The 27,947-nt window shown below is 37.9% G+C and overlaps 1 protein-coding gene across 2 annotated transcripts; it reads left to right on the forward strand.

The window, feature by feature from the left end:
• The first annotated feature begins 74 nt into the window (after positions 1-74).
• On the forward strand, positions 75-26,660 carry MRPL3 (mitochondrial ribosomal protein L3). Of its 2 annotated transcripts, none has more exons than XM_048300569.1 (10): positions 75-172; positions 1,941-2,119; positions 2,983-3,074; positions 3,868-3,966; positions 7,843-7,942; positions 9,811-9,871; positions 15,642-15,750; positions 17,445-17,522; positions 18,536-18,613; positions 26,045-26,660. In XM_048300569.1, exons 1-10 carry the CDS (start codon positions 75-77, stop codon positions 26,192-26,194), a joined length of 1,044 nt encoding a protein of 347 aa, XP_048156526.1. In that variant the 3' UTR covers positions 26,195-26,660. The 2 variants fall into 2 exon arrangements, with proteins under 2 accessions (XP_048156526.1, XP_048156533.1); XM_048300576.1 differs by lacking the exon at positions 75-172 and adding an exon at positions 414-484.
• Positions 26,661-27,947: the final 1,287 nt, after the last annotated feature.

The raw sequence follows: 27,947 nt of genomic DNA on the forward strand, positions 1-27,947 counted from the left end.
GGGCAGCACGGAAGGTTTCCAGCGGCGGACGCGGCAGGGCCGGAAGGTGGCGGCGGCTCCGCCGGGGTGGCGGCATGGCGGGCTGGGGGCGGCTGGCCCGGCTCGGCGGGCGCCTCTGGGCGGCGGCGGCGGCGGCGGCGGCGGCGGCGCCGGCGCCGGCTCCCCGACACAGGTAGCGGCACGGCTGGGAGGGGAAGGGGCTGCTGCGGGGGAAAGGGGGGGGAAGAAGAGGAGGCAGGAAGAGCGGGGAGCAGAGCGTGGCTTGGCCCGTGTTGCAGCCCCGAGCAAATAGAATCGTAGAATGGCCTGGGTTGGAAGGGGACTTTGAAGAGAATCTAGTTCCAACCCCCCTGCTGTGGGAAGGGACGCCTTCAGCTAGAGCAGGTTGCTCAGAGCTGCATCCATCGTGGCCTTGAACGCTGCCAGGGATGGGGCATCCGCAGCTTCTCTGGGCAACCTGTTCCTGTGCCTCACCACCCTCACGGTAAAGAATTTCTTCCTAATATCTAATCTAAGCCTACTGTCTTTCGGTTTGAACCCATTCCCCCTTGTCCTGTCACTACATGCTCTTGTAAGTAGTTAGCCTCGTCTTTCCCGTAAATTCCCTTCAGGTACTGGAAGGTGAGGGGCACCTCAGCGGCCCTTGTCCCTCGGCGGCCTCTCCCTGCCCCTGGGCGCCGTCTCTGGTCGCCCTTGGAGAGGCCTCTGTGTGCGGCCTGGAAGCTTTGCTCGTGCAGAGGTGGTGGTGCCATGGGTAATGCTGGGCCACTCCAGCCGTAGAAGTAGCCCCAGCCTTAGAAATAGCCCCAGCCTGCGTGGGAGTTATGGCAGGACAGGCGTGTTCGCTTCCAAAGCATCTTCGCAGCATTGTGATCGACTTGACCTGCCGTGCTTTGGGTCATCTTGGCCTGCTGGCCACGTGCATTCACTACCTGTATTATTAAATACCCTTTTGTTGGCGTTGCAGAGGACTGGAGAGCATTCAAGCCTTTTTTAGCCCTCGTAAAATTTATGGCAGGACACTGAGCTGTTTAGCAGTGTTGTTGGGGCTGGAAGGGAGCTGCGGAGCCAAGTTCCAAGCTGAGTTCTTTCTCACAATGTGGCCAGCCCTGAGGTTGGTCAGGGCATTGTGGTTTTGGGACTTGAAAGCCTCCAAGGACTGAATCAGCACAGTCCCTCTAGACCTCAGTGCCAGTGTTTGATTGTCTTCAGGCTGAACATTGTTTCCTTATGTGAAATCTGAATTCCCCTTTTTGGTTTTATACCACTTCTCATTCTCCTGGCATGCACCTCAGTGAGCATGGCCTGCCTTGATCTTGTCAGTAGCTTTCTCACAAATTATTCCATGCCACTTCTGAATGGGACTGTGCATTTCTGCTTTTGAATTTCATTGGGTTCGTTGTTGGCCAGAGGGACACCCTTGAGCATCATCCACTGCTCCCTTCAAACTTATGAAGGGAGCACTCATCCTCTCTTAGAGGCCACTGATAAACATATTAAACAGGACAAGTCCTTGAATAGACTCTTGAAGAAATCTGCTTGTAACTGGTCTTCTAGTAGAGTCCAAACCATCAGCTGTGACTCCTTCAGCCCAGTGATCCAGCCAGGTTTTTGCTCACCTGATAGCCTACCTATCCATGCCATAACATCCCATCTTGGATAGAAGGATGCCACAAGAGATTGTTTTAAAAGGTCGTGCTAAAGTTAAGGTAAACAGTACCTACTGTTATCTCTTTATTCATGGATCTAGCTGGGGGGTTTTTTTATCTTAAAATGAGTGGTTGGTTGCTTTGTTGTTGCTTTCTCCCCTTCTGTATAATTCAGAATACTTAGTCAAATGACAAATAATTAGGTGCTTTATAAATTAGATGTAATGTACATGTTATGAGACATTTTTTGTACTGATAAGATGCTTAAAACCTTTTCCCACCACTGGAAAGGGGGCAGCTGGGCTTTGTGGTCAGACACATCAACAGCTCTACGTGGTGGCATGAGCATCTTTCTGAAGAGAATGTGGAGTTCCTCAAGAAGGCAACTGCAGAGGAGTACAAAGCTCAGACAGCCAGCAAACTGTGCCCTCTGAAGGATGAGCCATGGCCACTGAATGAGTGGACACCAGGTGAGAAAGTATCTCTTCTGAAATGCCAGATTCATGCTGAAATTATTATTGTTGTTGCATTCAGTAACACCAGGATTGTGTCTTGTGAAGTATTCTCCTTTTGGCTTTCACATCAATCATTCAATACATCTCCTAGTAAATAAGTAAATGTAATATGTCAGTTCTCTAAAAAGCATTTAAAATACTACAAGGTGTTAAGAACCTTTTAAGAGCTTTTAGTTCTTAAGTTTGGTCTTTTAGTCCAGCACTTGGCCTGTCCCACTGCTGTACAACAACAAGTTAATAGATTAAGAACTCGTCAAAAAAGTCTCCTTGGAATATAAAGTGTATGAACTTGAAAATGTTCTTGTTAATATTGCTGGACTCTAAAGAAAAAGTGTTGTATATAATACATCCCACTTCTGGTCTGTGATTATAAGTTCTTATGGGCTAGAGCACAGTATTTAGTTTTTGAGCTTTCAAAAGGGTCACATCATTTGTGTGGCAGACTTGACGGGTTGCCTTTGCAAAGACTGGGGTGGGAGGAACCTCCTACAGTTAACTTTTCAATAGTTAGAGCCAATATTAGAGCCAAGTATTTCAATTATAGAGCCAATTAGTTGGTTCTAATACATGGGCATTGTATTTCTGAAAAAAAACCAAGCCAAAAGTAGTTGCATTTTCTATCAAACACAGCTGAAACAGATGGAACTTTACTGCTGGTGGGATTAAAAACCCCCCACCTACCCGCAGGGACTTATTGGTGTTTTCTCTCCTTCACCTCCTTAGGAAAGATCAGAGGTAATGGGACTTTGCAGATTATTAGATGAACTCTTTCAATTATTAAGTGTGAATTTGCATCCATGTTCTGTTTTGATTTACAGATTCCATCAGAGTTGGTGTTGTTGCAGTAAAACTGGGAATGATGCCTATATGGACCAAATCAGGAGAAAAACGTGCTGTCACACTACTTAAGGTGAAATAAATCATCATGAATTTCATCTCCTATACTGTATTCAGATTGTAAACCAGGTGTTTCAAGCAAAAGTGAAACTTAGTACTTGTACAGAGTAGGAAGTCCTGAAAGAAAGTAAAGATTTCTTTCACTCCTGTTTAGTACCCCATGCCCATTCTGTTTATATATGAACTTTCTAGGAGTGGTCTGCCTGCTGCCTCAGCTATTCAAAGGCTGCAGAGCTGTGAGTGGTGTTACCTAGGTGATGCAACAAATCTGGGGTTAACTATCCCACTTCACTTCTTTTATTTTTCCACCTGCAGGCATGTTGGGATTAGTTTCACCTTGGTTTCTGAGCCTTTGTAGCTCTGAAGCTGCTTCTTCATATTCTTTGGCAGCTGCTGTTGTGATGAAGCCTTTTGCTGACTGGTTGCTGCCATATGAGGAGCCACTGCTGTGAAGGCCATCAGGTTTACAGGGCAAAGGAGCAGGAGTCTAAAATGTGGGCTCTTACTGTATGCTTTGCATGCTTACAATAGGGATTTTGCAGATCTTGCATGCAAAAGGTGATTATAAAAGTTTATTCAATTTCTAGAGCACCTCTAGAGAAATTAGTTTGCATTCTACTGGGTTTTTTTTCTAAAATAAGCCTTCAGTTCATTGGAAAAGCAATGTCAATGGTAAAAATGTAACACTCTCCTACTTGTAGGCTGTATCTTCTGTTATGAAAACAGAGACTGACTTCCTTTATTACTGTTGCCTTTAAGTGTACACATCTGCTTATACTCAAGCAAACACTTTTTCTTTTCTTTAGGTTCAAGATTGCCATGTTTTAAGATATGTTTCAAAGGAAGAGTCAGGTGGAAAAACAGCTAAGCTGCTTGTTGGAGGCAAAAATGCATCTCCTTTTTCTGTAAGTGAACCACTTTGGGTATTGTGCTTGTTGTTTCTGTTGTGATTACAATACAAAAGTAGCATAAGTAGACTTCTCTGAAAGATGAATTGGCAGAAAAGCGTGCTTTGGAACTGATCTTTTGTCATGTTCACCTTTGCCTTTTCCTAATGCTAGTGTAAAGTCTTGGTTAAGAGAATAGCAAGAAGAACTTTTTGAAAGTTTTGCCTCTTAATTCTCCAGGAAAGCTGTGGGTTTAGGAATTTGCTTTGATGTGCAGTGTCCCATGCTGGTGAAAGGGTTTGAAGGACCATTAGCAGTGTAGAAATGCGTGTTCACCGTGTCTGTGAAGATGCAGTTGAGATGAGGACTGCAAGATGCACACTTTAAGGGCCTGTTGTAAACTTACCCAGCATCATCAGTTGTTTACAAGACTATGTACTCTAGCTTACTCTTTTGTACTGTCTTTTTAGCTGTAGTGCTGTTTTTCCCCCAGGTCTGTTGACATTGTTGAATTTGCCCATAGTTCTGCTGATAAGTAAGTTTAAGACTTAGATAGCTTCATGATTGTAGCTCATCACCAGCCATATCAAAACCACCCACTTGTTTAGACATCCCAGTTGCTTGATGTGGAATTCCCAGATACCTTCAGTGGCTGAGATTGTCTAGCAGAGCTGTCATTCCTCAGGATGAGTTATAGATCAAGCAGGAACAAAGCATTCCCCCAAAGGATTGCAGTTTCTGTGATGCATTCTTTTTGTAAAATACAATTTTTCACTTCTTGCAGTGTCCTGACATTCATTTGTCTGATTTAGGCCAGTAAAAAAATCCCAGGGCTTGTGACTGCTAAGCAGATCATCTCAGTTCGTGATTGTGGCTTTTTGAGGACATAGATTTCCCTTTTTCAAACAGATGGTTGTCCAGGGCCTCAAAATTAATCTGTGTACTTGTTTCTGCTTTAGTAGAGGTGAGAGAAGAAGGACGTTTTTTCATTTGATGGATGTGTTGGCTTTTTTAATATATTCTACTGATTTTGAACAGGCTTATACTTCAAGGTACCATTCTTTTATTCGGTGGTTTTATGCCACATTTCGCTATTACAGCTTGTACTTTTCAGGTGTCTATCCTGTCACTTCAGTCCATTTCCACTTTCCAGGTATGACATTCTTCCTGGAAAAATGACAGCTGTGTTTTTTCTTTCCTGTTACTTTGGTCTAAGACATACAAGAGTCATGGGAATAATAATTTTCAAGTTGTATTTTGCCCATTAGACTCCTTAGAGTTGATCTGTTCATGAAGATGATGTTACCAGTACTCCAGTATGTTGTCAGAGTAGAAACATGCCAGAAGTAAAGAGGCATAAAGAAAACTTCTTTTTAAACAGCCACTATGAACTAAGAAAACTTCTTCAAAACAGAACTACCTGAAAAGTCAACTCAAGAGTGTTTTAGTAGTGTGAGTTATGTTAAAGACTTTCTTTGGGCATAACTTCTCCCACATTAGCTCCTATTAATTTGGTTGAACTTAGACTCATTTTAGTAAAGGAATTAATTAAATATCCTTTGAGTAATCTTTGGTGAGGTCCTGGCGTGAGACTGAACTGTGTATTATTATTATTATACTGAGTTCTGTATTATTATTTTTGATACCATCATTGTATAAACTAGATAATTCCTAAGGAAGAATTTGGCATGCTGATTCTAAGCAGTTTTACTTGTTAAGGTGCTAACAAGTGATGTATTTCTGTGGTTCAGCTGCAAGATTGGATCATTGTTTTCCTATGTTTATCAGCCTTTTTATGTGTTTCTTTTCTCTCTGAAGTGTCAGAAGTGAGAATTAAAAGAAAGGTGAATGATATTGTCTTGTATTAGCATAAGCAATTTCTCTTTTGTTAATTCCTCCTAGGAACATCTGTCTTCCTCAGATTCCTCACAGCTAGTGATTTTTAATTAAGTCAATCAAAAGATTCCTTCAGTAATTTTGCTAACAAAGAATTTCCTGTATTTCTTTGGAGTGTCAAATTGCTTTAAAAACCGATAAGGAGTATTGCATTTTTAACAGCTTTATTTTTCCTTTCTTGCTTGATGTATGTCACTCTGTTATAGGTGAACAGATTTTTCATGACTTTTTAATTCAAAATTATGCTCAAAAGTACAGTTCTGTCAGTGCATAAACTTTTTTTTTTTCCAAAAATATTTTATAGAATTCCTATAATACTGGAAGATATTGTTGGTGTTTTTAAAAATTAAGAGCATCTGAGAATTCACTCAGTGTTCTCCTCTTCAGTATTGCTTTTTAGGAAGGGTTTGTAAAGACTGCAGTGTTTTGTTTGTAAAAATATATCTCTCTGACTTGACTGTTTGAAGAGGAGGTGCTGTTACAGTAGAAAAGTGCAAGGCTACAGCCTAGAGTAGGACTCTTGAGATGTAAGTGAATTTTACCCTTTGACTTCACAGCTTTTCTTCAGCTGTGGTAGCTGTTTCCAGCCACCCATGCTGAGCACAGGGCTCCCCTTGGTGTAGCTAAAGGCAGCAGTTTTACATAACTGGAAATAAAGGACTGATATACAGGCACTTACTAGAAAGGCCATCTCTTTATTTTTCATTCTCACATATGGTTCTGCAGATTAATACAGTTGCTCCACTGATCCCTCAAATATTTGTGGTCTTAGGAAAGATTTTTTTATGTAGTCGATTTTGGTTTTTTAAAGGTATTTGATGTATTTTGTACTGTGACCTCAAGTTAACAAACGTCTTGAAAAACACTTCACTCTCAAAGACAGATTCATAAACTTAAATTTTCTGGGTTTTCTAATCAGGGATCCCCTCATCATCTTGCTTCCTCATTCTTCATAAAACTTCCTCTGTTCTTTTAATACTTTTCAACAAATGTTTGAAAACTAAAGAAAGGACTGCATGCAGATTTTCAAAACTGTGTTTTCAAATAAGTAACTAAGTAACATTTTTAAGTTGTTCACACTATTTGGTCTTAAAATACACAAAATAATTTTTGAGAGAGAGGGAACTGCACAGAAGTTTGGAGAGAAGCAAACCTCAGAGATGAGATTATCCAAAGTGTGACAGAATTGTTAGATGCTTAAATTGCTTTCTACCGGAATTCATTTGAAGGAAAATCAGCTGCATCACTCTTTTTCCTGTCGCCACAATTTTCCTGCATCACTGTTTCTGTTGCTTGGTTTCATCTCAGTGGTCTGATGTTCTGTGAGATGTCTTGTTTAAAACTGCTGAGAATAGTTTTAAGTACTTTTAAATTTGTCAGACTCATCTGAAGAGAAGATCCCTGTTTTAGTAAGTCAGCAGTGGTTTGACACTGAGTGTACTTGCCATATCTTAAAAATACTTGGATCATAAACTTGTTGTCATTAATTTTTCTTTTTTTGCCCAGAGACTGAAAATTTTCTTCTGTGGAAATTTAAGCATTTCTAGAAGTTTCTGCAAGAAGAGAATTTGTTTCTATGGTTTTCTTAGTTAAATAAATTCTATTTGTTGTGGTGTGGAACTAAGTCATCAGAAGCTTTGAAAAAGAGAACAAACTTTTAAATTACTACAAAACTCCTTGTAAGTCATGAAAAGAAAGTAGTATCTTTTATCTACATTCTAAATGATTGGTTTCCCTTTCCTGATCTTTGATATCTTCACATATTTCTTGTTTATATTAGGTATCTGTAGGGTAACTACTTGAGAGAAAATAAAAGACAGACACAGGAGTTTTAAAATAAATTTTATGGAGAGATAAAACGCAAGCCTCAAGATGAAATTCTGGTATGATATATCTGTTTCTCTGAATGATGTTGACGGTCTGTAATAATTTTCTGTGCTAGGTTGATCCTTGGGTATTTTAAGATGTCTTCCTTTTTATGGCTGCTTTTTGTTACAGAAACCAGAGTCTGCACATGAAATTTTTAAAGAAGCTGGAGTGCCACGGAAGCAGAAAGTTACAACATTTAATGTAACAGATGATGCCATAATTAAGCCAGGTAATCTTTTTGAGTTACCAAGTATTATGTGCACAATCCTTTAACATATGCCACTTGTAGACCTAAAGGAAGTTACGATGTGTATTTCAGTTTTGTTTTTTATAGAAGTTGCTGAATTCTTTGTCATTAAGCACAAGCAAACTTTTTTCATAGGGAAAATTAGAAAATGGGTTTTACTTTCTAGTTGATGAGATGTAGGCTTTTTCCTGGATACTGTGTTTCCATTGATTAGTAAATTAGTCCAATCCAAATTTACTGATCTGAACATTGAGTTAAGAAGTAAATGTATGTAACCTTGACTGACTTGTTGGGCATAAATATGGATACAGTTACAGGAAGTTCTGTGTTTATCCTAATGAGAGAGACACAAAATTTTGTGGTAATGTTTCTCAGGACCCTGAAATAGCAGGTTTTTTTTTTCTTCTTGCTGCATTCAAAACTAGGACGATGGCTGCTTTTTCTGACAGGTTGCAAAATAAAACATACTGAAACATGTTTTATAACAAACATTCTCACTAAAGAGCAGTATTGGAAGTCTGGAGATCAAATGAAAAGCTTTAAGTTTCTGAGGTTTTATTAGGTAGTGTATTATGTTGCTTTTATTTTGTGGTTTTTGGTAGTTGCAGGTATTTTCTGAAGACTTATATAGGGTAGGAAATTCTAATGTAGTGCCATTAGTGGAGCTTTTTGCAAGACCTTTTTAAGACAGTGCAGATAAAAATCAAATCTGACATAAAGAGGTAGTCTGGACTGATAAATGGAAGCAATAGCTTGAGATAAAGCAGAATTGCAAGTTTTTGATAAACTGGTTTTGCAGGGTGTGTATTTTGTACATAACATCCTTTATGTGCATGGGTTTGTGTCAGTTGACAGTTATCCCAATGTGTGGATTGTGTAAATATAATATGAAATAATGTGGGGGTTTTTATGCTTGAGACTTTCGAGAGGTTTACATCATTTCAGTTTGCATTCATACAGATCTGAGAAAACATGAAAGCAATTGAAAAAACATGAAGCAATTAGAATTTCTTTTTTTTTAAATGGATGTATAACAGACTAAAATAGAAACTGAAATATGCAGCCACATGGATCTTCAGATTAAAGTTCATTTATAATGAACTAAGTCGCCAGATTTGCTTTGTTGGGTTTTTTTAAGGTGCTAAATGAAAGAATATTACACTTGGATGAAAAAAAAACCACTGAAGACAAAACAAATCTAAAATTAATATTTTGATACTGCAAGTACTTAAGGAATTAGTGTAATTATAGTGAGGTGAGTCATGTCACTGACCTACAGTAGCACTGTTTCTGCTAAAGGTTAGTGTGCAGACAATTTCCCAGTGGATGAAGCTGTACTTTTGCCACAGTCTTTAGTTTGGAAACACTTCATCTTAATAGAAGCATTGCAAAATTTTATTTATTCTTTTATTCTTAACTCCATTTTTTAAAGTAAGTGGGGGGGGGGTTGTGGTTTTTTTGGTTTGATTTATTTTTTAAAAAACCTTGTGAAGTGCTAGTAGTTCTAAGTGCAGCATAATCTGTTTTCTTGCTAAGCATGTGTATTATGAGTCTTAACTAATTAGACACTGGGTTTTGGTGGTGTATGAAGGGCAGTGTATCTGACTAAAGCCTTGACCCTTCCTTACTACTTATCTGAAATTGGATTAGGACCTGAGAAGTGTGCTTAAATAGTAAATACAAAGCATCTATTTCAGTCAGTGAGGTTCATAAAGAAGAACAAATAAGATGTAAATAACAAGTTTTGTTTCCTTTCCTGTGACTGTAATGTACCCTGGAGGATAATGACTGGCTAGTGGTTTGAGGATTTCAGCACTTAGTTGAACATGATCTCTGCTCTTCTTTTGCAGGTACTCCTTTGTATGCGGCTCACTTCCGCCCCGGGCAGTTTGTGGATGTTACTGCAAAAACGTAGGTTCCTGGGGATTTAATGTGTGTTAAATCTCTCCCTAAGAGACCAGTTGATTTTTTTTTTCCCCCCCTCCCCCTCTACTTTGGTTTGAACCCATGGCTCACAAAAGCTGAAGTACAATTACAAGAGTGGTGACAGGAACTTGACACCCATTCACTCATTGGGTCAAAAATATCAAAGTATCTTTCTTGATGAGGCTTACTCTTGATTTTGAACAAGGCAGGTAGACAACTAATACTATTAAGGGTCAGGTTCTACCACATGTGTTGTCTCTCACATCCACTTGATTAGCACAGGCAGAGATCTATAATGCAGTATCTCTGGTATGTGAAAATGGAGAATAAATGCTGAAAGGCATCAGTTCCCAAAAAGACTGCTTGATTTTAATTTGGTGAAGAGATGTGAAGAGAGATGTGGACTGAAAGGAAAGCAAAAAGATAGTCAATACATTTAGCAGTGTAACAGAGCTGTCACATTCTTTTTTCTCATTTTCTCTCATATTCCAGCTCATGTCCTTGCCAGCAGTGGCTAATGATCTTTAATGTGGGAGGAATGATTTCCTCTCAAACCACTGCAAATGCCAAATTAGAGCTCAAGCAGTAGAGGGTATCAAAAGAAAAACTGGCATCTTGTGGCAAAGATATGGTCATGGCTCTTGAAGTACATCTGTGATTTCCCTTGACCAAGAGAACTCCTGTCTGCATATTCCAGTGTCGTGATACAAAGATAATATTTTCCATTACATGCTTTATTTTCTCTGCAATGGAGATAGTACTGCAATTATCTCACATATGTGTGAGACTCATGTCCAGTACTACTCACAGGGTTTTGTATATAAGGGGAAAACAGCCATATCAATAGAGCTGAGTATGCAATTCTAATACTCCTTACTACTTTTATGAGGGCACCCTATTGAGAAAAGCAGTTCAAGGAATTGACTGGAATTAGTATTTTTTCCATGTCAGACTTTCTTATGCAATACTTAAATCTGGCAATTATTCATTCTGCTTCTAAGTTGCATTCAGTGAGCATCCTGTAAGAGACCATAGCTTGTTTGCAAAACAAAGCCCATGATCATTAGGAATACAGAGTGAATTGCAGCCTTCCAGTACCTGAAGGGAGCCTGTAAGAAAGATGGAGAAAGACTATTTACAAAAGCATGTAGTGACAGGATAAGTGGCTTCAAACTGAAAGTAGCTTTAGGTTAGGTATTAGGAAGAAATTCTTTACTGTGAGGGTGGTGAGGAACATCAGAAATTTTGTCACTCCCAAGAAAAACGCCAACAGTTTTGTTGGAAACGGGCTAGAATTGAGTGGTGATTCTGGAGTGTTCATGGCTTATTTAAGTTTTGCTCAGTTGACAGGGTAATCTGAGGCTGAATCTGAGCACTCCATTTGCCTGAAATGATTTGACTAAGTAGTTGGAATACTTTTCCCTTGTAGCATCTAAATAATGGTCTTTTAAATTAACTGCATTTGAAGAGTTACTTGCAAAATAAATCGTTGCTTAATTAGAGTGCTTTATTTGAGCAGCTTTCCAAATGAAAGTTGTCTCATTAGGTACTGGCATTTTACTTGTATCAAACCTGGAAAACGAGGGTTTTTACAAAATTGGGTGGTTGACCTGAACATCTGCTTTCCTGCTGGTGAGACCAGAACAACTGTAATTAAACTCTATTTTTAACTCTACAGAAAGATTGTTTTCCTTTCATTTAACTCTTGTGTGTCTTAGTTTTTCATATCATCATTGCTGCCTGTGATTCCTTTCTGGGAATCAGGTAATGCTTCACTCAGTGAACCCAAGTAAGCTAAGTCACTAAATGGCATCTGTTGAAGAGCAGGGGCATTACACGTTTCAAATCTAGTTTTATAAGTCTTGTGCATGTGGCGTTTTGTGTTCAGATATGGTGTCTCATGGTACTGTTAGAACAAAAGCACACAGCCCTTGATTCAAACCAAGACAACAAGTAGAAGATTTCTTAGCATGGTATCACAACAGGATAAGTAGGGTGTCAAACATTCTACTTCTGTGTAGGTTCTTGGTTATCGTATTTCAGATACTGTAGATAACTTGATTTTCTCTGAGTGGATTTTAGTTACTTATTCTGTGAAGTTAATATATAGTACTGGATTAACATTCCACTTTGACAGATCTTAATGTTTTTTGAAAAGTTCAACTGGCTGATGTTGAGTTTCAATAGTTATTTTTCTTTTATTGGTGGCACTCACTGAATGTATTACACCTAGTAATTTTTTAAAAGGGCAAAGGAGGCAATTAAACAACCTGAAATTAAATGAGTGACACCAGCTGACACCTGGTGTCTGTTCAGAAATCAACAGGAATATAATCTTACATAATATTCATTATTTTTGTCAGAATAAAAAAAGTTTAAGAAAACTGTAGACTGTATAAACCCTTCTCTGATCTTCCATAATATGTCTTGAACAGCATGCATCTTAAGTTCTCTTCCTAGTTTAAATAAGATACATACTAGCTTCAAAAGCACTTTGCATTTCATTCAACGGGAAGAATGTAAAATCTTTGCATTAGAACTACAGATAAATTTTGAATCATGGAAAATTTACTCAAATTTTTTTGCTTATAGTGGAGAAATCTACCACTTGTCTGAAAACAGATCTTATTCACATCAACTTAGGCTGTAAAAACACTGAAACACTGTTCTTTAGAATGCTTGAGGTATATTGGGTCAACTGCGTAGTTGGCCAGTTCTAAATTTTATTATAAACCAGATATTAGTAGTTCCTTACTTTATTTGAAACTTTACATTCAATCTGGATAATGGTGTAGTTCTTATTGTGATTCCAGCTTTATTCCAGATAGAGCATGAGTCGAGTAAGATATATACACTGTGCAATTGTTTTTCCTCTTGGCATATATTTAAAGAACATTACACTTTTTTTCCTTTTTTTTAATCAAAAGCGCCAAAATGAAAAAAACCTGTAGCTGCTTCTTATTTAGTTATTTCAGTCATGATGGCTGTGTCATATTGAATAGAAAATTAATGTCAGAAAGTCATAAGGTAAAACGCCCTTGTAGGTAATTGAGTGCTTTTTACAAACAAAAAGTTAAACTAATCTGAAACATTATTGAACTAATACAGTGAAAAAGCCTTGATAGGTAGTAAAGAATTGCACATTATAAAATACTCTAAATTTTAGCATTGCAATATCTTTCCTTGGCTTTAGGCAGAATATTTCAGAGGCTGAAGATTCGTTTTCATATTCCAGATTAACAGATGCAAGAAGACTTTCAGGTTTACCAGAGTGCTCTTTTTTTAGTCTGGTCACACGTTCTATAAATTTGCTAAGGCTTTGATATTGTAAAATCTGAGTCTTTGTTCACAGAAAATACGTATGTAATTGGAAAGACCAAGAAGCAACTGAGCATTCTCTATTGCATGAATCATTTAACACTAGCAACTCTTTATCTTGTGATATAATCACTTCTTTTTGAAAATATCTTATAATATTTGATGTACTAAACTCTTTTTTTCAAAATACATCTCTTACATGTATAAAGTATTTGTGTTTTAAATTTTTTAAAGCCAAATTTACAGTATTATAAATTGTTCATGATAAAAAATGAGCAATCTGAGTGAAATGTTGGTTTCACGACATCAGAGATATAGTCTTTGTGACTAAGGTTGACAGTAGTGTTTACTTTTGAAATGGTAGCTTTCTGTGGTTGTGTGGTTTTCTCTGAATTGCAAGGACATTTCTGCAGGTAAAGAATTTTTCATGCTCCATCATTTACCTGCTCACTCTGGTGACTGCACAGCTGCTGTTATGCAACCTGCTTGCAGCTGGTTTTGGAGACTTTGCTAAGTCCATCTTCTAGCTAGAGATGGCAGAAGTAGTCTACTTGGAAAACATGGCCACTAATAGGTAGTTTTATAGAGAAAAATAGCATTTTGGCAGAACAGATAGGAGTTTTCCTATAGCTTAGTTTCTGCATGTATTCCATAGTTACTGATCCCTAGCAATATGAAAACACAAGTTTTGAGCCTCTCTTAAAAGTGTATTTTTCAAACCATTTTTTACAACTATTGCTGTTTACTACTGCAAGGTTTTAAAATAAGCTGATTCTCTCAGAAACTGGTGCTACAAAGCCTTGCATCCTTTGGATTCCTGTCTTGTTTTCCTGATCCCAGGTAACCCAGGTCCTCCCTCCTGCAGGTGCCTTCATTCAGCTTCCTCCCATGGCCCCAACCCCCTTCATATCCTCATGTCCCACCACTGTCTCCTGGCCTGGAAGGGCTTGTCTTGCTGGTGACAACCACGTGCATCCCTGGCCAGCTGTCAGGTCAAAGGAAGATACCACTACTTTAATGAAGTTTTAGCTTTTCCTTAGCCGTAGGTAAGGAGCAAAAAGTAGTCAGGGGCTTCTAACCAGTAATTTCTTTATTCAAACAATTACACATGTTTCTTTGCCAAATTTAACTGGGATTGACCCCTAGGTTCTGAGCAGGGAAGGGAAGACCGGGAGACAGACACCGTGGTTGCACAGCTCTTGTTCTGTTGCAGTTCTGTAGCTTTAGAGAGTCTTTAAGGCTGTTTTTGACTGTGGTTTGATGTGTTCAAGGCAACCAGGACAGGAGTTAGAGGAGAGTTATTCAAGTGGGAAGACAAAAGTTTTCATGAATGTTGGTGTTGTCTGTGTTTGTATGTTCTCTAGTTTTTCATGGCAGGGAGCAGGGAGTCGGCCAAGTGCAGTTCCTGCGTAGAGCGTGCTCTGTGCATGCTCATACCCAGCTTTATCTTAGATGCAAAGTGCCTATATATTTTTATTTTTAATGTAAAGTGCATTAGCAGAGAAAGGATTTCTGTAAATCGGAGGAAAAGGATCCTCTTGCTAAATCAATCACAGGATATTCTGAGTTGGAAGGGACCCACAAGGATCATAAGGTCCAACTCTTTAAGTGAAATGTCCTTACAGGGATGGAACTCACAACCTTGGTGTTAGTAGCACCCGCTCTAACCAACTGAGCTAATTTCAGGTTAAATTAAATAATCAGTGCAGCCATAAACAGTGTGGTCAGACTTCTCCTTTTGGACACAGACAATGCCAGTTTAACACACACTTTATTTGGCTTTTCCTTTGTGCAGTGATAAGGTGATTTTTACTATTGAGTCTGTTCCTGCAGTAAAAAAGAGAATTCCAAAGCCAGTAATGTTGTCATGTGGCTCAAAGATGAAGGTCGTGGACTCTGAAAATATATTTGATTTGTTAATGTGTTTTAGACATTATTTGTTAGATGAGTACGGATCACAGGAATTACATGTTGTCACTATACACAAAGCTGTTCTCAAGAGATGAGTTTGTTGTAATATGGAAATGTTCCTTCTAGCTGTCTCTTTCCTGTCTCAATGCTTAGGCCTGACATTAAGTTGTGGTATATGGTATTATTTGGGTTTTTGATTGGGTTGTTTGTTTGTTCTGCTGTTCACTGGGTGAAAGGTTTGTTACAGTAACTTTTATTGAGGACAGTCACTGCAAGGAGCATTTTATGTTAGTCTTCTTGCCTATTTGACTCTCTTCTAGTGCTTCATATTCTGTAAAGCAATCTTCAAGCATTGTGCTAAAATATGTTTATGGTAGAAAATACAGATTTTATTTAAGTATATTATTCCCTAAGCTAAGCATTGTTAAAGGTAAAAAATCATGAGCCTGACAGAAATTATTGGTTATTGCTAGAAACTTTATGTCTGACTAACCCAGGTTTATTTCTTAATTATTTTCATTTTCAGAATTGGTAAAGGATTTCAAGGTGTCATGAAAAGGTGGGGATTTAAAGGTCAGCCTGCAAGCCATGGCCAGACAAAAACTCACAGACGACCTGGAGCAATATCTACCAATGTGAGGATTCTCATTTCCCATTAAAACATTCTTCAGTGTTTTTAGAACAGCTTACTAAAGCTGAACAAATGTACAATAGCTAGCTGCTACATTTACTCTGTGCTAGCAGGGAATCCCAGCAGCAAAGGAGGTTCAGAAACCTGTATAAGGAACAATGCTGTTCTCTTAGGCCTCGATTTATGAATATTCTGTATTGATGGTGAGTGCACGTATTTTAACTGAGCAAATTGGCATATTGTGTAATATAGTGAGAGGAATAGTCTTAATACTTCAAAGAGAATTCTAAGAAGCTTTTATCACAGCATTTATAGATTGGAAAGGATTTGCTCGTTATTTTATACTGCAACTATTGTACTGTTCTTTGGAACCCTGGTTCCTTTTATCACCTTGCCTGGCATGTGTAGCTGCCTAATGAACTGATCCCCATAATTTAGTAGGGAATTATTCCCAGAAGTGTGTAAGCTTCTATGCATTTCTAAGCAGAGTACAGAGTCATATTTTTACATTTCAAACTATAAATAATATTAGTATAAAAGCTCTTTGAGCAGGCTAATTTCGGACTTTGTCTTATAAAGGCTGTACAATATTTAGACGGAGCTAAGAGGAATTTTTTGTGAGCTAATTAAGATCAACTGAGTCATAGTACTGAACTGTCTGTAAATTTTTTAGAGAAATTAAAATACAAAAAGAGATTAATAATGCTCAAGAGAATAGTAAAAGCAAAAAGGCAATGGTCAGTGAAGTTCAAGTAATTGAGAATGTAAAAGCATGCATTACTCATTTATAGTCCTCAGTTTCAGCTGTAAAAGAGTTCTACACCTAGCACTTGTTTTGACTGAAAAATGTAAATATTTGAACACTAAATGCTATTTTAGCAGATGGTATTAATCATTACAAAATAACCCCTCTTTACTCTTCTTTAAAGTAGAATTTCCTAAGCAATAATGCTGGATGTAATTTCACAAAGTATATAGAATGAAAAATGGTATTGGAAATAGGTATGATGGGAAGGAAACAAGGTGAAATGATGCAATAGGGGAAAAACAATGCCTTGATAGTACTTTCCCATCTATGGTTGGCCATCTCAGACATTTTTGTAATCCAGGACTGTTGAGTACAGAATCCTCTCCCTAGAACTGCATTGCAGCTGATTTCGTAAAATCATGATTTTTCACAAGTATTAAAAAAATCCGAAAACATTAATGAATAACAGAGAGGTGCAAGATACAAATCCCTTGCTAGCAGTGGAGAATTGAAAATTATTGCACTTTTCCTACCTTTTTTCCCCTTTGTTGCCTAGTTTATACCCAGCCAGTCAAAAATGTGATTCAGAAACTAAGGAATAGCAGAGAAAGGAATTAGAATTTCCATTCTCAAGAATACATGTGTTAAAAAAGATCTGATTGACATCAGTGTAAAAACTCATGGATTAGGGGAGGAGGGAAGCTACAGTGTGTGTGCATCTGTAGATATAAAAAATTTGTGATTGAGGTCAAGTATTTCAGAACACATGTAGAGTAAAACCTAACCTCCAGCAGGAGGTATTTAAAATGCTTCTCAGGATTCGATTTTTTTGATATTACATGTTTTCAACATTGGAAATATCAGCATATTTTCTCTGGTGCTCCTCCTCAGTTTGTAAGTGTACTACCTCTTGCAGTTAATGTGGTGGGTTTGGCCTTGTTTTTGTCTAGAAAGCTGCCAAAGTTTATCGCGGAAAGAAAATGCCTGGTAAAATGGGTAACATCTACAGGACATCTTTTGGATTAAAGGTGAGTTCTGAGTATACCAGTGTGTGTATAAGGTGGTGGCATTGCCAAGCAATGGTGTCCTGTCTGTCACCTCTGCCAGGATACTGACAGCAGCTGCTTGAAGTAAGCAAGCTGGAGAGACCAGAGCAGAAAATGTGTTCTCCTGTCTTCGCATGGGTTACAAATAACTTACCTGAACATCCTTTGCATTTGTGGTACCCTGAGAACTGGGATTTCAGGTGATGCTTCTGCAACTAGTGTGTTTTTCACTATGTCCCTTGACTTCTGCCTTTGAAGAGGCAGAACAATCAGGCTTTTGGTGACTTCAGTTAATGTTTTCATGCCTATTCCACTTGTTCATACCCAACCCAAATCTGGGTTGTTTGAAGCTCCAACTTGATCATGGTCTTTCATGTGCAAAAAGGGGGTTATAGTTTCTCTCCAGATTCAAATTTGTACAGAGCTGCAGCTCCTGGTCTATTAAAGCTACTCTTCTCTGTCTCTGAAGGCAGTTTGCCCAAAAAGCATGTTGACCTCTAATTTGCAAAAAAAGTGCTGCTTCTGTTCTCTGTTTACTACAACTAATTTTTTGTAGCAGAAAATATGTGTGTTCAGTTGAGCACCTGATTGAGTTAAGAAATTAACATACAGTCACAGGAACATTTTCATGAGGACATGTATTTTATTTTGTCACCTGTGATGGTTTTCAATTTTTCGTGGTTTTCACCATGTTGCTGTTAGAGGGAAAAGACACATGGAAGCTTTGGTTGGTGTTGCACTGAACAAAGAGCTGCTTTACCAAATACAGCCTGATCACCAGCCCTTTGAAAGTTTTCAGCCCCTTGCATTAGGAGGTTCTGCACTCCAAGTGGCATGTGAGTGAATTTTGTGGCAAGTTTAGTCTGCAGAACATTTTCTTTCCCCAGAGTACCACAGCTAATTAATTAGTTTGGGCTTTGTTGTACTACTGTTTATAAAACTGGGAGTAGTCTCTAAACAGGGCTCAATGTCTGATTTTTTTTTCTGTTTCCTAGGTGTGGAGGATCAATACAAAACATGACATTATTTATGTAAATGGATCTGTTCCAGGTCACACCAATTGTCTGGTGAAGGTATGTTTGCTAGTTTTAATACTGGGATTAGTGACTCCTAAGCTCTCTACAACTCAATTTACAAATGGCAGAACACTGGTAGGGTGCAATTTCATTTCTTCTGAGGAATTTTGTACTGTTGAATTAAAGGAGAGTGGAATCAGTTCCATGAAAGAGAGTGATCAGTAGGGGCAGTGGCTCACGCTCTAAACCCCTTTTTAGCTGTGCACTGAGGTTGTGCATCCATGTACCTTATCTTACACCAACACAGTTGCTGAAACCCTGTGGTAAGTGTTTCCAGGCTATGTCCATCCCCTTTGAATGCTAACATGAGCCAGTAGCACAGTGGTGAGATTTCCAAAATATTATTTAAGGGTTGTATTCATGAGCAGAGATAGACAGCAAGTCATGCTTTAGAGGTTATTTAAAGCATTCCCATACCCAGTAGCAGTTACCTTCCCAAGAAGCAGTTGAGGTACAGGAAGAGACAGCTGGAGTTCACAATAAAGGTCTGAGTTCCCTTTGAAATCAGTAAAAATGTGTCACTGTTATTTTCTGTGGCAGTTTACAGAATTAATTTCAAATTTTATGGAGATTGTTTCAGTTTTCCATAGACAGTCCTGAAACAATGAAGAGTCTAGTTCTTACAATGTAAATAATTAGCATCAAAGCAAGGAAAGTGCTTTTTAAGGGTCATTTTCAAAAAGATTTTTCTTTCTAATTAGGTATATTCTACACATGTGCAAGCACCACTTACTTGGAGGAAGTTGTTTCCTTTCTGACTGAACAGAGTACAGGGTATCAAATGTCTTTGCTATGAAGGACTATAAAGATTTTAATTTACATGTACCTGTGTATCTAATAGATAGTTTTAAATCCTTGGAAGCATTGTAGGGATTTAAATGATTCAGGACTTGAAAAGTTAGAGTTCATCAAGTTCAGATGTTTCCAAAGAGTTTGTCGTCTTCTATTTTATTATGGACATCCAGTTTCTGTTTCTTAACTGTGGAGCAGAACTTCACAGCTACTGAGCTTTACATACAGCAATCCTACTTGTCAAATAGCTGTTCTACCCACAGAAGAATTGTTTAATTTGTTTCTGTCACTGCAAATAAGGCCTTTTTTCCTGAGCGAGGTGTCTCTAAACTGTTTTTATTGTAATGTCCCACCCAAGCCTGGAGAGTACATTGTGTGTTTCTCTTCCAAGGTAGTGAATATTGGTTAAGAGATGTCCGGGAGATGTAATTTTCAGGACAACTTCTGCAAAATTACTGGGCCTGACATCAATTACATAGAATTAAGAGTGTAGTTTGGCTGGCTTTTCATCCACAGATTGGACTGAATGACCTTTTCTTCAACTGTGTTCAAAGTATTTTTTCTAATCCTGAGGCATGAACCTGATTGCTCTATGTCAGTCTGAAATTTAATTAAGTGGGAATTTATTTTAGGATGTTAGTTTTAAATTATAATGTAGGTGTACAAGCAGTATAATGTAGCTGAAAAAATGAGAAATGTTTGATGCCCAGACTGAATTCTTTGATCTTAATAGTTCTTTTTAAGCAAGTTATCCTGGTCATGCTGTTAAAATCCACACTTGGTGGCAAATGCTGGTACATCTCACATGTTTTATGTGTAAGGATACAACATCTTATGAAGCCTGTGAACACCATACCTGTTTCTACCAGATTATAACTTTTATTCTAACTTGACTTAATAAACTGATTTTTTTTACTTCTGATTTTAAGTGAGTTAAGAAAACAAACATTTATTACACGCCTGTAATATAAATTGTTTTTAAAAACAAAGCTCTGTGTGTTAATAATGCACATTCTTATGTATACCATGAAGATCTAATTCAAACAAATCGTTCTTCACTTGCTGATCAGACACTGCACACTGTGCTTGGAGAAGAACATACATGGGAAGAATGAGGCTTTTCTTCTCTTAGAGCTCCTTTGACTTAAGATAATAGAGTATATGAAAAATCTTGACCAAAGTGCTCCAGACTCAAATTTTCATGACATTTAATAATAAATAGCACTGTTTGAGATAAAGACTAAGCACTAGGTATTATTGCTATTAAGAAATAGGTTTCCAAAAATTGCTTCCACTCTTATTTGGAGATTGGAGGCAGTATGTAGGAAGCAACAGTTCATTCCAGTTCCTTGAGCTGGTGGATCCATTCTGTGGTTTTTTCCTTTTAAGCCATATGAATTACATTACATTCATTTTTTTCCCTTATTTTTACAAATATATCTCCAAAGAGTAGAAAAAACTTTAGTTATAAAATCGGGCAAAGCAATACTATTTGGTTCTCTAATTTCTGGGGGCTTTTTTCTCCATTTAATCTTGCTCTATCATCTGTGTTGCTTTTAGCTTGCCTAGTGCCTTTCTTCCAGGATGTTTTCTTGTTTGCTTATAGACATCGACTTTCAATATATTGTTGTATGTTTGTTTGGGTCTGTACTTGGGGAGAGGAATTATGGGATATTAACAGTCGTACTTACTGTTCATTCCACTGAATACCTGCCTGTAATTAAGTAGGACTAATGTCTAGGGAATTTGAATCCATCTGTCTTTGAGCTCCAGAGTGAAATATTGCATAACACTTTCCTCTTTGTGTGTCTCCAAGAGGAAAGCATTTGTGTTCAGTGCCCACTCTGTGTTGCTTGGTAACCATTAAAACCACAGTGCACCTTTAAAGCATATATTTATTTATATTGTATTTTTGGAAACTTCGTGATCAGCACTGCATTCAGACAGAGATGAAGGACTTAAATTTTTCAAGTTTTCTTTTCAGCAGAATAAAATTGCAGAATACTAGGATTGATGGATTTGTGGTTTTCATTAGAATCAGCTTTCATTTGATATTGCACACTGAAGTATGCAGGTAAATAACTGACATACTTAATGTTTCTAGCTAGCTGGAAAACTAATGAAAAAAGCTCACTTTAGCATGGATGTCTTTCTCAGTTGCAAGGTCTGATAAAATTAAGAAACCTTAGCAGTGTGGTGGAGTGCACAGAGTTCTCTTACAAGAGTAACATTGCAGAGTAAGCATTTGTAAGTTTGTGTGTTGGGCCTGTCAAGATAGCCTACCTCAGGTAACACCTGTTTCTTTCTGGGGTATCTTCTTAGATCACAGGGCCTATAGTTACCATCTGTAATAGTTTTCTCTTTCAAAAGGTTGTGGCTCTGGATTGCTCTCCCAAGTATATTACCAAAAAGTTCTCTTTCCTGTCATTCAAGAGAGATGCACAGGACTTAACTCCCTTTTTAAGTAGGTGCCTTTTAGTGGAGGGGGTACTGTAATATGGTATATTATCATTCAGGATGTTATAGTTTATCTCTGATAGTGTTTTATACCTGCCCTAATTTTAAGGCACCTGATTTTTTTAGGACATTGAGCATTGATCACTTTGAGTGTATCATTTGTAGTGAAGACAGAAATTCTGGCAAGTCTTGCAGCCCATAGGAGTTGCTTTGCAAGTCAGATACTGAACTGGCCTGTTTGTATGCTAGACCTGAGTTAAATTGAAGTATACAAGTTGCTTTAGTATGATGTTCCACTTGATCTAGTAACTTAGGTCTTGAGATTGCTTATTTTTGTTTGGCTCCTTTTTCTTTGGTTTTTTTTGTTGTTTTTTTTTTTTTTTTAAGAGAAGTCTGTAGTGATTTGCATTCTTCTTATTTTATTTCACAATTCCCAGTATTACTGTACTATGTTTCTAGCTGTTGATGCCTGGCTTGGGTGTACTCTGCTAAAGTTGAGGACACACAGAAATAGTGTGATTCCTTCAATTCTTTCATATTCTATGTCCTATGCCTTGGGCCTCATTGATAGAGTTGTGTGGAGGTTTGGGGATTTTTTGTATGGTTGGGTTATTTTTTAAGAAAAAATAAGGCTGGTCAGAAATGGATATAATTCTAGGGTTCAATTTTCATGTCTAGCTTCAAAAATAGCAGAGAAGCTGAGTTAGGTGATGTATGACACCTGGGGAGCTTATTTCTAATCATTTTCTATATTTAAACACATTTTTCTGTTTAGCAAATAGCTTGCATTCTTTGCTGTGGCTGTTAACACAGCCTGAAACCGTGTAAAACTACAGATATGAGTTGTGACTTAAGCATCAGTTTTTAACTTTTGTTTAAGACCACATTAAGCTTTTTGTGGTGATAGATTTCTGAGTTTGTATTTGTTTATGCTACCCATTATGCTGTCAGTATAGGGGACATACATAAGTGCAGTTTTATTAATTGTCTGCAAAACCCTTCATGACTGTTACAAGGATTTAGTGACAAAATCCCGACCAGCTCCAATTTCAGCTTTCTCTAGAGTTTTTTGTAATAAAATGACCTGTCAGAGAATATCCTGTAGTGTATATGCCATCATCTGTACATACCATCTATCTGTAGTACAGTCTACTGTAATATACAGTGCTATTAATATAGCAGTTGAGTAAGCCAAGCATTTGTTATATGAGTTATACTGCAAATGCTTTTATGGATTGCAGTAACAGTTTGGACTATGAGCTTGATTCCTGCCGTGGGTAAGAGCTAAATTCACTGTATTTTAATAACACAGCATGAAAATTTAACTCCTTTATTAGGGATGTTCTCAGAAGGTTACTAGGAGGGCAGGAAGAGATGTGCTGGGTCACCTGCACTTCTTTTCTGTGTACATGCTTATACAGACAAGTGTAGCTGCTGCTGCTGCACACCATTGAATCCTTTTATACTGTCGTGAAATGATGGTTCAGGAATCTGAGGTAATAGATACAGGAAACCTTTGGTATGCTGGGCCTTTCATAAATGTAAAGGGAGTAATTAAATAATCCTTTTGAGAAGACAGATATACCATATTTTAGTTGCTAATCAATACTTTCAGGTGTAGAATGAAGTTGAGTTCTTTGTTTAAATAGGAATGATAATGATAATACCTGGTAATAAAATAATAATATCTAACTTTTCTAAATTTCAAGGAGAAAGGGGTTCATTGAGTGTGATAGTGATACTCTAAGATAGCACTTTTTGACTTAAAATTGCATTTGAAAGCCACGAATGTAGAAGAAGATGGAAAAAGAGCAGTAGTTTCACCAGTCAAAAGAAATACTGCATCAATTATACCAATGAAAAGAAAGAGCATATCAGAAGAAAACTGTTGTAATATCAGATGTGGCCTGTGCTTCTGGGATCTGTCAAGCTTCTGAGGAGTTTGGAAGGGGCAAAATGAAAACAGTAGTGTACTCCTCTGAGAGCAACAATGGTCTGTGGGAGATGTTTCATGAGAATCTTAGAACTATTTTAAGAATTCTCCATATCACACTTGAGATACTATCTCCAAAATGCCCCTTAGCATTAATATGTATTTCATACAATGTTAAGTCTGGACAGAAATCTGAAATTCGTTTAGGTAAACTAATGCAGGACTAAGATTAGACTGTTGGATTTGCCTTGAGTTTAAGAGCAGATGTTCTAACTGCTAAATCTTGTCATAAGAAATTGTTTTAAGAAGAAATGGAAAAAAAAATAGGAGGAAAACAAACATGTCAATTCCTTTCATTTTCCGGGTATCCAGAACTGCCTGCAATGACACAGCCTGTATGTAACAGCACATACTAGTTCATGATGAAAATAATCAAAAATAACAAAAACTAGACATGAAAAACATTTAAATAAGATATACATGAAATAAGTAAGTTATCATAAATAAAATAATTTATTCTAATCTTCCTAATACTAACTCATGTAGGGACCATGAGGGGTTTTGCTGTTGACAGAGAAGTTTATGGTGCGTAATAGGATTAGAGAGTAAAGGAGAAATTAGCAAGGGAAATAATAGGTAACCAGTGAAGCAATTAAAACGTGTTTTCATATGGTAAAAGAAACGGCCGCGGCACGTTGAAAGGGAAGGATAACATCTCTGAAAATGCCATCCTTCAGGTGGCATTGCTGAAGCTGTCTGACTGTTTCTTCTGAACTCACTGCTGCTGGAACTGTTGCAGCAAAGGTCTGTGGACTTGGACGTCAGCCTAGTTCATTCCATCCAGATACGCAGTGTAAATTGGGAACTGCAGGTCTGGCAGTTCACGACTCCGTAGAGAACACCTCTGTAGAAGGGAAGTGATCTACTTGGAAAGCTACTTAGCCATCCTAACCAGTGCAACATGTTGAGCCCTTCATACCCTCATTCTTAGCAAAAGGTTTTCTTTTGTTTATCAAGCCTGCCCTTAGAAAACTATTGGAATGTCAAATTTATTGTTCATGCCATCTGCAGGAATCCTCATGGACTTTGGGAAAGGTTCAAGTAATAACAGATATGCATGTGGTAAATATAGTGCTGTCAGAAGAGAGCATTCCGTGGGCATAAAATTGTTTTATTTAATTTTTGGCATAAATCACAATTGTCTTATGTGAGGTCTTTGTCCAGCTAAGTAAGAACAAGAGTCCTGTTCTTTAAAAGCCCACCAAAAACTAAGAGGAAGAGCTTATCTTCCCTCTGCTAAAATTTTGTCTAATCTATTTGCACTTTTTTTTTTTTTTAATCCACTTGAGTATAGTGCCTGAAAGGGATTATTACAGCTCAGGAGGAGGAAGATCATATGTAACAATATAGAAAAGAAGAATTTAATTTTAAATCAAATTTCATTGCTGAAGAATTTGTAGCTCTTTTTTTATTCAGAGATACCAGCCTTCTATCTGCTACCGCAGACAAACTGCTTTTTGCTGATAATTCTAGCTACTAATTTGCTTCGGAGATTGGAGTTTCAGGGGCTAGATTTTAAATCTTTCCACATGTAGAGAGGTCACTAAAGGAATTTCTCTGTGCCTCCACAGTTCTTGCAAATGAACTGTCTTAAAGGCTCATGTTCGACAAACTTAGGTACTGATTCCCGAGTGAAGAACTTCAGATGTTTAACTCTGCAGTCACTGAATAGCTCTGCAATAGCCACAGGGATTGAATACAGCACATGCACATATCTTTGCAAAATTAGTTGCCGTAATTAGTTTGCATCACACCTACAAATGCGTGTCTTGTTTGTTGAAGAGGTGATTACACTGCATAATGTAACTTGGAATGTCATACTGTGGGAAATAAGCACTGCTTAAACAAGCTGTACTTCTATTCTAATAACGTTTTAAAATATTGAGCAGTGAATTCATACGAGTAGGTTTTGATTCACTGCAATGACAAATTCTCTTTGGATTTTTTTTTTAAGTTTTGCTGATATTGAAAATCTTTTTAATGATGAGTACAAAAGGTTAAATTCGATAGCTAGGGTTGATGTTAAAGTAACTGATATTATACCTGGAATTCTTTAAATAAATGCAGTGTGAATGCTGTTGGATTTTTTCTTATGCATGCAAGCTGAGTTCTTTAAATTCTAGTGTATCACTGTCTGAAAACCTGTAAGATTTATTAACCCTACTCTCTCCCTTCCTGCTTTTTAGGTCAGAGATAGCAAATTGCCTACTTACAAGGACTGCAATAAAAACCCTCCATTCCCTACGTTTTTTGCTGATGGAGATGAAGAACTGCCAGAAGACCTTTTTGATGAGGAGATTTTCCAGTTCAAAGATCCATCTGTCACACTCACATAATGGTCTTCGCATCTTTGAAAACACTTTCGTTATTTTCATGAACATTGCAATGATGTATAAAAGTAAGCCTATGAATTGCAGTCTGGCCGACTGACTTAAACACTTCAGGTATTGCCATTTTGGTCAAGTAATCAGATTTCCCACTGTCAGTCTCAAACCTGTACTTAAAGCAACAGGTAAGTCTGAGGGACAGGTTGTAAAGCACACCAAACTGTGTGTCTTCAGTGACCTTTTGTCCTCTGCCTCAGGCTGTGAAAACCTACACAGTCCTGAATAACTGTTGTTTTGAAGATGGTTCCAGTTCATTTTCTGAACGTGACAAATTCTGTTTCTCTTTTATGTGAAGTATACTGGGCAACTGTGATCAATCAGAAAAAGGTTCCAAATCTGCCTTGGCATCTGAGGTGGGGGGGGGGGGGGGGGATCTATGAAGACTTAATCCAAAATAAAACAAGAAAATGCTTGAGCATTGTTTTGCAGAGTGAGCTTGTTTTGATTCCTTCTTTTCTCCAGAGCTTTTTTTCTTCCTTTTGCTTTTGTGTTGTGTTGAGTTTAATGTAGCAGATACCAGATTTTCTAGAGGGAGGGTGATGGTGGCCATGTGTAGGGTGAGGGGGTGTCACGTGGGAAACATTCAGGTAACAAAGCAGCACTAAGACTGCAGGGGCCACCTGTTTGTTGCCTTTGCTAACAGCTTGTTCTGAGCTTCACAGAGGATCCCTTGAATGCTCTCTGGAGAAGTCTCTCTGCATCTACCATGGTCTCTGTAATGGATTCTTACAGTGTTACAGGAAAGCTATTTCAAAGAAAAGAGGCCAGATGTTAGGAGTTTGTCTTTATGATAGTGTTTGCTTTTTTCTTCTACCCCACCTTTCAGTAGTAGCTGGGATCATTATGCCCCTTCTACTTCTCATTTTGCGTGATTAACTATTTATAAGATTGATCTTTTGTGTTCTGTAAATCCTCTCACGTACAGAAGTACCTGCATAACTGTCAGTGCCATCAGGACATTCACAAGCCCTGCAGTAGTTCAAGAATTTGCATACACTGTTACCAGTAATACCCTGGCAGTGCTGTCTACTCATCTTTGCAGCTTCATCACAAGATGTGAGCTCAAAGGAAGCCACAGGTTTGTGGAAGCACATTAAGGTGAATTCTGTATCAGATAATATCCCAGTGGGGGGAATATCAATGAAGTACTTCAATTCCTGTTTCTTCGGTAAGAGAACTTTTCCCTTTCTGGCATAAAAAAGTGAAATTCCAATGATCTGATCATGTTATTCCAGGGAATGACTTCAGTCATTCAGGGAATGCTGTGGTTAATGTTGTCTTCCATTTGTTCAGTTTTAAAGTTTCTGTTGAAGCCAACATTCTGTCACAGTAGTCTCTGCAGTTGTGCTTTTGAAATGCATGCTGGGTGTGAGTTGTATGTTTTTTTCCAGGTGCTGCTTATTCAGGTCTCATTTTTGTTGAGGTATGCAGGGGAAACCTTTTCCATCTTTGTTTATAAGAGTGCTTGAACACCAAAGACAAGAGCTTTCATAGCTCAACTGCAGACTCATGTCCCAAAGTATTTTCTGCAGAGCAGATTCAGAATGAGATGGGCAATACCTGCTGATGTGAGCTCAGAGTAGTGCAACACAGGTTGGAACATAAACATCCATTACACCTGTTCTTCCAGCAGGTATTAGAAGGCTTATGGTGTTTTAAGTTTTCTTATGGTCCCTATCTCTGTTTTCTGCTCTTCTGAGTT

This window comes from Corvus hawaiiensis, chromosome 1, assembly GCF_020740725.1.
Source record: "Corvus hawaiiensis isolate bCorHaw1 chromosome 1, bCorHaw1.pri.cur, whole genome shotgun sequence".
NCBI lineage: Eukaryota > Metazoa > Chordata > Aves > Passeriformes > Corvidae > Corvus > Corvus hawaiiensis.